The sequence below is a fragment of the Saccostrea cucullata genome, unplaced genomic scaffold, assembly GCF_032062105.1.
Source record: "Saccostrea cucullata isolate Sc308-1 unplaced genomic scaffold, CSIRO_AGI_Scuc_v1 ctg3519, whole genome shotgun sequence".
NCBI lineage: Eukaryota > Metazoa > Mollusca > Bivalvia > Ostreida > Ostreidae > Saccostrea > Saccostrea cuccullata.
In genome coordinates this window covers 22,942-37,688 of record NW_026938428.1, presented here as the reverse complement: position 1 = coordinate 37,688, position 14,747 = coordinate 22,942, and the positions used below count along the sequence as shown (strand labels likewise).

General features: G+C 33.5%; 1 protein-coding gene across 1 annotated transcript; it reads right to left on the bottom strand.

Moving 5' to 3' along the window:
- Nucleotides 1–7,819: 7,819 nt before the first annotated feature.
- Nucleotides 7,820–13,715, bottom strand: LOC134250225 (signal peptidase complex catalytic subunit SEC11A). Its single transcript, XM_062732575.1, has 6 exons — nt 13,609–13,715; nt 11,771–11,880; nt 9,291–9,440; nt 8,801–8,920; nt 8,415–8,472; nt 7,820–8,273 (listed from the first exon to the last, which is right to left on the bottom strand). The coding sequence occupies exons 1-6, from the start codon at nt 13,663–13,665 to the stop codon at nt 8,223–8,225; spliced, it is 546 nt and encodes a 181-aa protein (XP_062588559.1). The 5' UTR covers nt 13,666–13,715; the 3' UTR covers nt 7,820–8,222.
- Nucleotides 13,716–14,747: the final 1,032 nt, after the last annotated feature.

Here is a 14,747-nt window from a genome sequence, read left to right as displayed (position 1 = left end):
AAAAAAAAGATCTAGATAGCGGAGTTTTTGTCCGCAGCCTCACCCTACTCCCTTCCAAGGGGAGGAGGTTTGGTTGGGAAGGAACTCAAAATTAATCTTTTGTTTTAAGTTTTTTTTTTTATCCGTATGTATGTATATTCATGTTCATGTAATATGGATATGTAAATATTTAGTTCATTTGTTGTTTTTTTATTTTGAAAATTCGAAAAATATTTAATTTACGGCTAAAAAACAAACAAATATATTACTGTATAAGTAACCCAAACATTTAAACTGCTATCATAACCATTCCATAAATGTTTGAATAGGATTCATGACATCTTTCTTAGATAAGGACTGCATGAATCGAAATGTTCAAATGTTCGTTTACAAACAATTGACAACCATGGAAGGAAATGGACCGCAACTAGTCACCTGACCTAAAAACCCTTCAACAAAAACACGTTCCATGTTAGCTGCAATAATGTAGCCCTCTCCGAATTTTTTATCTGATATTTTCTGTGAACAATCACAATATACGATGTACCTTTAAAACGGTCATGTAAATTAAATATAAAAATACATTTATCAAGAACTTGAAGCTTGAAAAAAAATGAAATCTGACAAAATATTTTTTTTATCTTATAATTAGAAAAAGGGGCAACATTTTCCGAGTCAGTTTATTTATTGTCTTGCAAATCGAGAACAAATTATATATATATATCATTTATCTGGAAGCCCCCAGGATGAAAAAAAATCAAAATATATAGCCACTTTTTTTTTGGTTGAGATTTTTGCAAATTTTGGAGATTTTACATCAAGTATACTTTAATAAATGTAAACTGAAATAGCAAAGAATAAACCTTATACATGTATGTTTGTTTGTATGTTGTTTATCATCCCTCTCAAGAATTTTTCATTCATATATGGAGACGCCACCGCTTGCCGGTGGAGAGCTGCAAATTTTGTCCTATGCTCGGTACTCTGGGCCATGAGCAGCGAGGGATCTTTTTCGTGACAGCACCTACTGCGACACGGGACCTCGATTTATACAGTCTCATCCGAAGGACCAGTCTCTACGTCCCACAATTACCATGTTATAATTGAGAATTAATTTTTCACCTTCAAACTTGTACACGTATGTTACAGTCCAGGCATTTTGCTCGCCTCTTTTGCCCATCTTCTTTACCGGCAACATGTGCAAAGTATAATTATTTACAACCCAATGTTTGACCTCATAAATAAATAAATACAAAAAGAGTTCCAGCTCCAAATGGATAATTAAAAGAAATCAATAGAAAAAACAACTGAAACATTTCTAAACAACAATTGGTTTATTTCTTACAAATAATTCAGTCTCTATAACATAAACTTGCATTTTGAGAATATACAAACAGATGCCTTGAATGAATGATAACAAGAATTTCTTGTAACAGCACCATATTTTTGACTTAAATAAACAGCCCCCCCCCTTACAAACCCCTCCAATAAAGTCTGCACTTTTTGAGGTACTCTGTTACTCAACTACAAGTACATGTACAGCAAACCACTCTTACATGTATAACAAAGTGCTATTGACAGATGATTCTGATTCCTTATAACTTACAAACGTAATTCCTCAGCTTCACAATAACTTCACATAATGTTTTGATCCCACGGGAATGAAAATCACTTCGCTGTAAGCATGTTTGCTAAAAGAGAGGTTTACTGTATTTTCTTTGCCCTACCATTGCAAATGTTAGCATTTTTAATGAAAAAGTTGGCAATTTTTTAAACTATGAACATTTTAATTTTGAAACAAAAATAATATACATATAATAACTTACTTGTCAAAACACATTAATAATGATTCAAAAGTCAATCAATGTCAATATCATTAAATTTTTATATGTAATTGCACACTGACTTACACTGTATGATGCCATGCAAAAGTTCATAAGTTTGATAAATTAAAACTGACCTTCAGGGTAATTGACAAGAACTTGAGGTCATTAAGGTCATTTATGATATTTTTTTTAATAATACACCCCTCCAAACTTAGTTTTTAAGCGAGATATACAATGTAGCATTATGGCCTGAAAAGAACATGGTTATTTAATTTACAGCTCTAAAATAAACCCTTCTTTTTCACATTCATATTGTAAATACAAATACACTGTACACAAAAATTTGATCTAGAATTCCAAACATGGATCTTCAAAATACTGTTTGAAAAACTGGCCTAATGCATTTACTGACTGAATACAATAAATTAATGATACAATTTTTTGCATCAGTTGAGACATGAATGTTTTTTACTGTCAAATATTGCACCTTTTAAAGTCATATTTCAGAGCAATTATTATTTGTGTTAACACTAATTAATGCTGTTGCACATTGTGTGTGTTTAGAATTTATGACCCCCTCCCCAACACCCCCCACAAAAAAAAATTACAATATATTGAATAGAGATTCAAATACACACTGTACATATCTTAATATTCTTGATTTGATTTGAACATATTTTATTGATTATACTTTACAAATGGGATTGGGCAAAAGTTCTAAAAACTTATTACGCCCTCTCCCTACATATACATTATACCAAACATATTTACATACATGGGTTTCAGCTTAAAATGAAATAACAACAATAATAATAATATAATAATAATATATAATAATCAGAGTAAAACACATTCAATAGAATACATTTCATATGTAATAGACATGCTGTATAAGATTTACAGTTAGAAATAATTATTGTATCAACCAAATCGTCCTGACTTTTTAATAAAAGTTTGTACAATAGAAAATAGGTATTCATTTTCAAAATCATTTAACGATTTGTCTCCCCAGAGTAAAGTGTGAGTATCGACAGTGTGTAATTTACCCATTCGCAAAAATTTGTCAAAAAATTCTTTCCTGGCTTCTGTATATTTTTTGCATGAGAAGAAATAATGATGAGTATCCTCCACTCTTCCACAAGAACATAGTGGACTCAAGATTACATTACATCGAAAAAGATCGCTATTAAGCACGCAGTTATGTCTGAGCCTCGTGTGTATTATATTTAAGCGTCGATTTCCATAACTGAAGTAAGAGGGTGGCATTTGTTTATTGAAAGAAATAGACTTTTTAAAAATAGATAACGAGGGAGAGTTTCTTACATTAAGAGGTAATGAGTTCCATTCTTCAATAACAAGGGGAACGAAAGTTGATTTGTAAGCTTGCAATCTGCATTTGGGTATGTTATAGTTCTGCGAGTTTCTCGTACTGTAACTTGATGAATTACATCGTAAGTTAGGGATTATATCTGTGAGATATTCAGGAACTTGGTTTTTATCAATTTTATACATTGTAGTTAGTCTGGTCTTTTTCCTTCTTTCATGTAATGGTTCCCATCCAGTTTCAATGTAAAGTGCATCTTTAGAAGCTAAAAGAGTTAATCCTGTGACAATTCTAGCAGCACATAATTGTAATTTTTCTAATTTTTCGCTGTCACCTATATTACACCCACCCCACACCAAGGAAGCGTATTCTAACTGTGGTCTAATAAAGGTTGTGTACATGAGTGAAAGAGTTTTTCGGTTGACAACAAATTTAAGTTTTTTTAACAAGCCCAATTTTTTATATGCATTGGCTAGAATAGTATCAATATGTGTAGACCAACTTAGATCTTGCGAGAAAAAAATTCCTAAATGTTTATGAAAAGAAACAAATTCTAGCTGACTTTGCTGGAAGAAAAGTTTAGGATAAATAACACTTTTTTTCAGGCTAAAAAATATTGCTTTAGTTTTAGTAGGATTGAATTTAAGAAGCCATTTTTTCGACCAGATTTCTAGCTTGTTAAGATCAGAATTCAGTTTGTTTTCAATAGTATTAACATTTTTAGATGACTGTTGTAGGGAGTTATCGTCTGCAAATAATCTACAAAAACTTGTCATTTCTTCAGCAACATCATTAACATATATAAGAAATAATAGAGGTCCTAACACTGAGCCTTGAGGGACACCGGCGTGTATAGGTTTTTCGTCAGATAGCAAGTTTCTGTATAAAACTCTTTGTGATCTACCTTCTATGTAACTCTTTAACCAATGAAACATATTTCCCTCTATACCATAAGTTCTAAGTTTGAACAAGAGACCCTTGTGCCACACACGATCAAATGCTTTAGAAAGATCACAGAATATCATACAACAATTTTCACCATCATCGATGGCTTTAACAATAGTATCATATGTTTCTATTAGTTGATATACAGTGGAATGACCTGGTAAAAATCCAGCCTGGTATTTATAAAAAAGATTGTTGTCACGAAAGTGATTATACAAGTGTTTGAATATGATTCGTTCCATTATTTTACCAATACAACTTAATAGTGACACAGGTCTATAATTAGACATAACAGATGGATCATCTTTTTTAAATAAAGGGAGAACATTGGCAACTTTCCATTTGCAAGGAAAAATACAATCAACTAATGACCTATTAAACAATAAACATAATGGTTTTACAATAGTATACATGGTAGATTTCAACATCTTGTGACTAATATTATCTGGACCTATTGCTTTGTTAACAGGAATAATTGAAATAATATCTATAATCTCTTGTTCATCAATACAGACTGTATCAAATGGGTTATTGCACACAGAATATAAATTAGGTAAAATAGCGTCGTTTTCGTCAATACAAGAGATAGAAGCAAAATAATCATTTAAAACATCTATTTTCTCTTCATTTGTAAAAGCCACACATGCGTCACCATTAACAGAGGTATACTGTAGAGGAGGAATATCGGTAGTAGATTTTACTTTAAATATATCTCTCAATAACTTCCAGTAAAGTTTGGAATTATTTTTACTTGCGTCTGTAATATGATGCTCTATGTTATTATGATAATTTTCAATGGCGATTTTTTTCATATTGTTAAACTTATTCCTGCATTTCTTATATTTTTCCCAGTCAGAATTTCTTTTTGTCCTTTGGGCCCTACTAAATAATCTATTCTTGTTTCTATGTGTTTTACGCAGAGCCGAATCAAACCAAGGTTTATCTTTCGGGCGAATTACAACCGATTTTTCAGGAATACATTCCTTTACTTTATTCAAAAATGTTGATGTAAAATTTTTCGTTGCTTGATCTATATCAGGTGCCTCAATTATAAGCGTATTCCAATCAGTATTTTCAATGAGAGAATTCAATTTATCCATATCTGCGTGCTTATATAACCAAACCTTTCTTTCGTATGATTGATTTTGAATAACATCTGATTTAACAAAAACATATGTTCCTTTGTGGTCACTTATAAAATTATCAACATGAACAGTTCCAGAGTGAAGCACCTTGATGTCTGAGCTAACCAGAATTGGGTCAATAAGCGTGCTCGATCTACTCGTGACTCTCGTTGCTTCATTGACAATATTGCTAAGACTATACTGAGACAAAATTTCGTTAACAATATGAGTGCGTGGAATATCTAAAAAATCTACATTTAAGTCTCCAAGGATAATTATCTTATTGGATATATCAGAAACTTTTTCAATGGACCACATTACGTTTCTCCAAAAGGATTTATCAGAATTCGGAGGCCGATATAGACAGCAAAGGTAAATATTACTTATAGGGTCGCTAACTTCTATCCATATACATTCCGTATTCAAGGGTTCAAGGTCAGTGCGTCTTATGGCACGAAGTGAATCGGATACATAAATCAGGGTACCGCCTCCATATGAGTTACGATCTTTGCGAAAAATTGTAGAAAACCCCTCAATCGAAATAGCATTATCATCAATATTTGAGTCTAAATGTGTTTCAGTAAAACACAAAATATGATAATCACTGACAAATGATATTAAATTTTCAATTTTGTTTCTTATACTTCTTATGTTTATATGAAAAATATCTAAAGTATGGAAAGAGTTATCTGTAGGCCCAGGATTTGATTCAATATCACCAGACAGCATTAATAATATACTCATAAGTTGAAAAAGAAAATTGACATGCTGAAAATATACTGCATGTTTCTTACAAACTTTGAATTCTTGTTTACAAAATAGGTAAGCTTTCCACAAAAGCCAAACTAAATATACCAATCTGAAAAAACAGTAATTCATGGATTTGAATGTGCATCTATTTCGAAGGTAAAAAATTCCAATTGCGGCTCGATATTGTTCAAGAGTATTACCCATGATCGGTAATAACTAATGTTTTGGGTTGGTAAAAAATAGGAAAATAAAGCCGCAAAGAACAGCAAAGTTGAATATTGCAAAGATCTTGAAATTGTCTAGATAAACTGAAACCCATTGCAGATGTAATCATAATAAAAAACAAACAGTAAACAGAAAATAATGAACTAAAGCTTGTTACAAGAACAAGTACTTGCAAGTCAGTCAAAGCAAACATATAAACAAGACTGACAATGATTGTAAATAAACAAAGCTTGTATAACAGCATTGTTCTGAGAACAAAACAATAAACAGGTATTGGAGAGTGTGGAAAATATATATTATCATGTTTAAAACATGTCTATAACGTTTTAAATGTAGAACTCACTTTCACCGTGTGACACAGATCTACTATTTAAAGGCACATGTTTGATGCATTTATTCGATTAGTTCATACAAATCATCCAGCGATGTTATTTGGATTCTGTCGCCTTCTTTTTCGGTTTTAATATAGATTCTACCGTCATATGTCCAGAAACTGTGCAGTTTGTTTGCCTTTTTTGCTTCTATAATTTTTTTAACCACAAGTTGTCTGTACTTTGTTAAATCTTCAGTGACAAATATTTTGCTGGGATTTTGCGGATTATCCTTTAGGTTTTTCTTCGCGCTGTAGATTTTGTTTTTGATTTTCCAGCTGCGAAACCTGCAGATTACTTGCCTAAGATTGTTGGAGTTAGGGCGGCCGATGGGATGAGACCTGTTGATGTCGTCAGGTACAATGTTGACACCCATTGTTTTACAAATATCAATTACAACATCATCAGTGTTCTGGGCCTGTTCATTTGTAATGTTGACATTATGAAAGCGTAGGCATGTTCTTCGGCCGTATTGTTCAAGGTCATCAAGGCCACATTCTAAGTCGTTTACTCTTTTTTCAAGGTCAGAGTTTATTTCTTGAACACTTTTAATTTCATCGGCTTATTTTTTAATTGTTTCTTGCTGGGTTTTGATGGTTTCAGACATTGAGTGTAAACAACTCTGAATAATGACTTGGATGTGAGGTGCTAAAGCTGTTGCAATAAGAGGAACAAGCGACCCAATAAATGCTTGACTGCTGACAGTCTTTATAATTATGTCATTAATAGCAGATGATGGTGGCAAATCATTGATAGATGAAGAATCATCAGAGGTATCAGGGGTCCCTACTGTACCAACAATAGGTGAGGAGGTAGCAAAGCCCTGGGATAGGGGATTGATTTGTACAATGGGACTAGGCGTTGAGACACTATTAGATGACATATTTATTCCAGTTGATGTAATATTGGGTAGAGATGTGGAATTGAAACGTCTTCTTAATGGATTTAGTTCTTCAGAAGAACTATTAAGAGTCTCAGATCTTTTGCGTTTACTTTCCACTTGGCGACTCATAGGGTGAACATCACTCATTAAAGACACAATAGCTGATCACACTTGTTAAAGGAAACTGTTTTTCAGAGCTTTTCGAAAATTGAGAAAGTTAATATTAAGAAAATACTAGTTCTCTAACTCACGAATGTCATATTGGTATGTTTCTTACCACACACATGTAATTTATAGCGAATTTTCCTTTACACTCTCCGCTTCTCAAAAAATCACGTCATGGCGACAGGTGTCACCGGAAGTTTCCATTCTTATTAGAGGATCTTACCATACAAACATTAAAAAAAACACAATCAAATCCATAATTCATAATTATTCATTAGAAATAAAACAGAAAAAAAAAATTAGTCACATAATGTTTCAAAATACTTTAACAATATGACATTGTTATCCAGTTTATGAAAAAAAGCACACCTTAGAGAATGTATTGACTTGTAAAACTCTCCCATACATTTCATCCAAAAACTCACATGACTTCCACACGATTGCAGACCAACTGAATGATTTCTCTAACACCTTTCACAGTAACAGGCAATAAACACAATTGACATGAACATAAAGAGTCAACCCTTACACCATAAATACAGATCATGCACCGCTGTGTAGGCTTTTAAATGTTCTTTCACTTTTATCCAGCACTCTGTTAATTTTTTTTCTCTATTTTTCTGGTCTTTGTTATTCTCGATGAATCAACACAAACAGTCCCAGGCAGGCTAAAATGGCATACTGCAATTAAGAAAGAGGAATATAAGTTAACAAATGAAAAACAATCTATGGATATTTCCATTTGAATGGAAAATAAAATAGGCCAATTTTATATAAATATTTTTTTACATTAATATATCAGGGTATAAATGAAAATCTTACTTTAAACTTTGGATAGTCATTCATCAGTATAGTCACTATACCAACATAAGGAACGAATCTGTAATGAAAATCACCAACCAAATACATCTAAATATAGTATTACTGGAAATTCATCACATTTTTCCATATATAACATGTATAAGAGTTATCTTTCTTGAATGTTCTACCTATCAGTCTTATTCTGAAATTCATTAATGAGAGTGAAAGCTTTTGATTAATAGAGCAATGTAAAAACACAATGCACAATCTTTAAAACTATTAAATTTGTGGGGGTTTTTTTTGGCTTGGGTTTTTCTGCGAATAGGTACATGTGCATGTAGGTACGTTTTTAAAAGATGAATGGATGCTAAAGAGAGAAAAAACTTTAAATGGCCTCATTAACCTACCCTCTGGCTCGACCGACTACATCTTTTTTCTCCAACCACAGCTGTCCAGGGGCATATAACCCTCGATCATCCACTGAATTATTATCTCCCTTAGTTAGGAATTTAACTTTTCCATCTTCTCTGCAAAATGTAAATCATTATTTTAAAATATCTGATTTCTTAAGATTTTCTACAGATTATCCATTTTGAGATACTCTACCAACAAAATACCTTCTAGATATAAAACTAAGATTAGAAAAGATTTTTTTTCTTTTTTCTTAAATAGTAGTTTCTCACAAATGTATAAATAAAAACAATTGTTACATGTACATGCACACCATTTCTAAAGAAGAGAAAACAAATTAAGTTGTGACTTATTTTAATTTCAAAACTTTACAAAGTCATAAACAAAAGAGTTCTTACAAAATAACGAGGAGGTATAAGATTTCCACTGAGGATACAAAACAATCAAAGTTTGGTTTTATCTCATTTTTCAAAAATTAAAACCTACTTTTCATGGACTTTTAGCACTCTGTGGACAATTGGAATATCTCGACCCTCTATTTTGAAGACAACAATTTCTCCTACTCTGATTGGCTCCTCTCTGTAGTTGGTCAGGAAAAGTAGGTCACCACGGAAAAACGCTGGCTCCATACTGCCACTGTATTTAATGAAAGAAAAATATTATTTTATACCCATCTTCTAAAATCTGATATGTCAATTCAATGTGAACTATAATTTAAAATCCAAATTCCCTTAACCTCAATATCTCAAATCAGTGAATGTCTTTCTCTCTTTTAAATATTGATTTCCAAAAAAGGCCAATCTTAAAATAATGTTTATTTGCCCTCTCCTGACTCAGAATGAAAAAAACAAGAGGCCCATGGGCCTTATAGGTCACCTGAGTATTATGCAACAACATTCCAGTGATTAAATTTGATTCATGTTTTAAGCCAGATGCTATGGCATTCACAATTTTGAAAGAGGCACCATTGATCATCATATCAATACACTTAGCAGTTGCTTAGTTTGTTTACTTAATACCCATATGCAGGGTAAGGGAACAAAAAATGCATTTCAACTAATCAGTAATATTCAGCAATAATCAATAGTGCCCCTACCACACATGAACCCCTGACCCTTAGGCCTTGATATTTGATTAATACCAAGGAGCAGCTTTCAAACCATTCATTCATTTTCAGTATATAAGTACAGCCCCCCCCCTTCTATGGTACCCTGACCCTGGGGCCTTGAAATTCACAATTCTGGAAGATATGGGCCCTTGTCCAGCATAACTATATAGGTAGTTCATCTGCTTAATACCCTGGAGCAGAGAAGAAAATTTTCAAAGATTTAATGTATTTTCACTATATAATCAATAGAGCCCCGCCCTAACACCAGAACCCCTGACCCTGGGGCCATAAAATTCACAATTTTGGTAGAGGCACTCTTGCTCATCATAACTATGCACTTAGTTAGTTTATTTAATACCCAGAAGCAGAAAAGATTTTCAAAGAATTCATGTATTTTCACTATATAATCAATAGAGCCCCGCCCTAACACCAGAACCCCTGACCCTGGGGCCAAACAAATTCACAATTTTGGTAGAGGCACTCTTGTTCATCATAACTATGCACTTAGTTAGTTTATTTAATACCCGGGAGCAGAGAAGAAGATTTTCAGAGAATTCATGTATTTTCACTATATAATCTATAGAGCCCTGCCCTAACACTAGAACCCCTGACCCTGGGGCCATAAAATTCACAAGTTTGGTAGAGGCACTCTTGCTCATCATAACTATGTACTTAGTTGGTTTATTTAATACCCAGGAGCAGAGAAGAAGATTTTCAAAGAATTCATGTATTTTCACTATATAATCAATAGAGCCCCGCCCTAACACCAGAACCCCTGATCCTGGGGCCATAAAATTCACAATTTTGGTAGAGGCTTTCTTGCTCATCATTTTTATATGCACTTAGTTAGTTTATTTAATACCCAGGAGCAGAGAAGAAGATTTTCAAAGAATTCATGTATTTTCACTATATAATCAATAGAGCCCTGCCCTAACACCAGAACCCCTGACCCTGGGGCCATAAAATTCACAATTTTGGTAGTGGCACTCTTGCTCATCATAACTATGTGCTTAGTTGGTTTATTTAATACCCAGGAGCAGAGAAGAAGATTTTCAGAGAAGTAATGCATTTTCACTACCTACTTATTTAGCCCCGCCCTAGCACTAGAACCCCTGACCCCAGGGCCATGAATTTCACAATTTTGGTAGAGGACTCATTGCTGATTACAATCATGCAAACAGTTTGACTGCTTGATGTCCAGGAGTTAAGAAGAAGATTTTTAAAGATTGCATTAATTTTAGTGGTTTTGGCCCCACCCCTCAGGCCCCAGGGGGGCAGGGATCATGAAATTCACAATTTTTGTTCCCCTTCAGCCATAGATGCTTTAGGCCAAATTTGGTTGAAATTGGTTCAGTGGTTGCAGAGAAGAAGCTGAAAATGTTCAAATGTTAACGCACAACGCACGACGATGGACGAAAACGGATAGCAATAGGTCACCTGAGTTTACTCAGGTGACCTAAAAAAGACTGGTAGGTAGGAGAAAATTTTTTTCCAAAAAATTTCAATTTCAATTCTGAATTTTCAAAATCTATTTTTCAGATTGCATGAAAAAAGTCATTGCTTCCTGTAGAAGGGTTGTCCATAAGAATTGAAATAGGGAACATTTCAAAAGTAGAAGGGAATCTGAGATTCCTCCTTAAATGGAAAGTTTAGGAGGAATACCAAAATAACCAGGGGATAAAATTGTTACTGGTTGGGAAAATTCCCCGACCCTCTGTCTTTGGGTCAACCATGCTGGAGGTCAAAAATGTTTTGATTGAGTTGGCAATCCAAGAGAGGTCAGACCAACATAAATTTTTTAAAGATGGCCTTAAGAAAGTTTGAATGTATGAGTTTTACAAATCATACACCTAATTACCTGAGAACAACCACAATGGGGCTCTCGCTACCAGTTACTACCATTAATCCCTTCCATATCATCAGCGCAGAGGACACAATCATTCCAAAGTTCAGAACTTGATAGTATAGCTGTAAGAAAAAATAACAAATCCATTATCATGTTAACTAAAACTGGTCTTCTTTGTTATTTCATTCAAGAATTTACTGTTTGGTCACAAATGAGCTGTTTGGTCACAAATTAGCTGTTGAATATAACCCCAAAACTTTCAGAATTTTGACTGCAATTGCAATCGGCAATCCTCAGCCGACTCTGCTATCATGCTCCATTCAAACCTAGGATGTAATTGGTAGAGGAATATGCATCAGGTAGGAACATTTCATGCCGGAAACTACCTAATCACTCATTTCGTACTTCCCTTTGCTTAAAGTTATTCGATAAGGTTTCTAAATTTGTGTATTACTTCATTGTAATAAGGTTTTGATTACAACCTTATGTTAGCAGGCTTTGAAAGCAAGAACAAAGTGTTGGGAGTGCCAGAAAGTAACTCAAATTTCATATGTTTGACATTTGAAAGATATTCAAATAAGATCAAAAGACTGTTGACATCCAAGGGCCACAATTAAAAAATTGTTGGTTTGGCGTTGCCGACTCAGTCTTAATATTTTTGGGTCAGTAGGTAGGGGAAAAATTTTTTTCAATTTCAAAAATGTTGTTAGTATCCGGGTGTCATGGGTTTCCCATTGTTTAACAACTGCAGTGCAAATTGATTCCCAGTTATTATTTATTTTTAAACCCTATTACTAAGTTTTAAACCTTTAATATACATGGTATAAAAAATCGCATTGAATTGGCATGAAGTCGTTTTCATAAGCACAAATCCAAGCATCGCCGCTAGACTCATCTAGCAAATCAGATAGACATTGTACCTTAAATTATTTCTATTTCAAACTGGTATAACTGATTCGTCAGTATATTTTTGCCAATTTAAAAGACATTACTGAGGAGAGTCATGCCATCAACTTCTGTTATACCAAGTTTAACCTTACAGATACTATGCCTTACATTACCGCTTTCGACAGCCTTGCTTGGATTTGTGATACGCATATTCAACATCACATAGACACTTTTAAATGAAAACTGTTCGACCAATCAAGCGTTTACATGACTCTATCCCATTTTGTATATTACTCAAATGCAAACCCACACCTTATTCTGGATAAACAGAAAAAAAGCTCAATTTATTTTTGGTCCAGATTATGAGGCACAAAAAACAAGCCATCGGAAGAACTCTTGAGTGCTGCAATTGGGCAAAAGAGACACATCTTCAAGAATTATTTTTTCATAAATTGTTTTCAGATGAGGTTTAAAGTTGAAAATTATCACTGCATCAAAGGCCTGAAGGGCTATTTTTGGCTCATCCTGAGAAAAATGTTAAATCAAGAAATGTCTGGTTTGGTAGCTTAATAAAGTTTCTCAGGTTTTTAAATAAAGCTATGCAGGTAATTTAAGCTATGTAGCTAAATCTAGTGATTGTACGGTACCAGTCCTGACAGATTTTCACCTAACCGGCGACCATATGTTCAAGTTTCCCATGGAAAATCCTCAGTTAAATTAATTGATTTCAACTCTAATTTACATTTCCAAAAGAAATCAATATTTTAAAGCAACTGTTATGTTGTTTATGGCAGAAAAACAATCAAGTTTCTTTGTATGAATCTCTTGATGCTTTCAAAACCATTACCAAGGAAATTCGAACTGCCACATTTGTTATCAAAATTTCTCCACATAAGCGAATTTATTTGCAGCCAGCATATAGTAAAATAAATCCTACATCAAAAGTTATGTTTCCGACCTACCTGTCTTGGGTTCATCCGCCGTACATCGTCAAGAAAATCAAAATCAAGCAACCCCATTGTGGATTTTTTCCTTTCCAGTCGCTACTAAACAGGAAGCTGACTAGAACTCTCGCGAGATTTCAACACAATCTCAGGCTGAATAATCAAAGGACTGTTAGTACTTATTGTTCGGATTATCTGAGGTTAATTATCTCTTTTACCTTTTTTGTAGGGCTAATCAATAATGTTTGACAAAGTTTTAGTTAGATAATTAAATAATAAGCAATTGTTCTTACGTCATATTTCACTAAAATACACCATAAATAATAATTTTTTGTAACAATTAACTACCGAGGTCGATATGGAAAAAAAAAAATTGAGTTTACACTAGATCTATATAATGGACCATGTGCACGAAGATATTTTTAAAAATGAAATTAATATTTTTGTGGAGTCTCTAAGGACATGATTCATCTTAATTAAGACATAAATTAAATTAAACAAAATTACATTCACAGCCGTTTGAATGAAAATCAAAATATGCACATACAACTCAATTTGGCAAGAACTGTTACAATTTTTTTTTTCATTAAAAAAATTGTGTGTCCAGAAATTTCTCATGTTAAGAAATTAAATATAGGATCTCTCATGATTTGTAGTTAGATAATTATGATTTTTAGTTGTGTTAATCCCCCCCCCCCCCGGAGATTTGGCCAAGGGATCAGTAAAACCAGACAAGGAGTTGGATAATACAAATCATGTAAAATTATTTATTTTATCCCATGTTCAATTAATGCTTTACATTTAATGTTTGACACCGTTTAATATTCATATAGGACACTATGTCAGAGGTGGGTGGGTGTTAGCTGCTTCTGTCACATCTTACGCTCCTAAGCTTAAAATATTTGTCTCTTCCTTCCAACTTAACATGAGCTCACATTTTCTAGTCTGGACATTTTTAGTTACTTTACTATATACTCATGCTTGTACATTTCATTTCTCAGAAAGTTCCGGGAAGGACGCCCCTTCGCAATCGGAACATCACTCGACTTTTTCAGTCAAGTCGAGAAAAAACTCCGAGTGATGTTCCGATTGGGCCCCTTCCCACACCTATCTAAATCCGCCCAGGTATTTGCATATTGTTTGTATTTTTTCTGTTA

Excerpts from the sequence above, each read along its gene's own strand:
- LOC134250225 (XM_062732575.1), bottom strand. The coding sequence starts at position 13,665 with ATGGGGTTGCTTGATTTTGATTTTCTTGACGATGTACGGCGGATGAAC. Across the intron at positions 8,473-8,800 it reads GTAGTCGGTCGAGCCAGAGG|ATTCGTTCCTTATGTTGGTA; the intron begins GTAGGTTAATGA and ends TTTTCATTACAG. Across the intron at positions 8,274-8,414 it reads ATGACTATCCAAAGTTTAAA|TATGCCATTTTAGCCTGCCT; the intron begins GTAAGATTTTCA and ends TCTTAATTGCAG.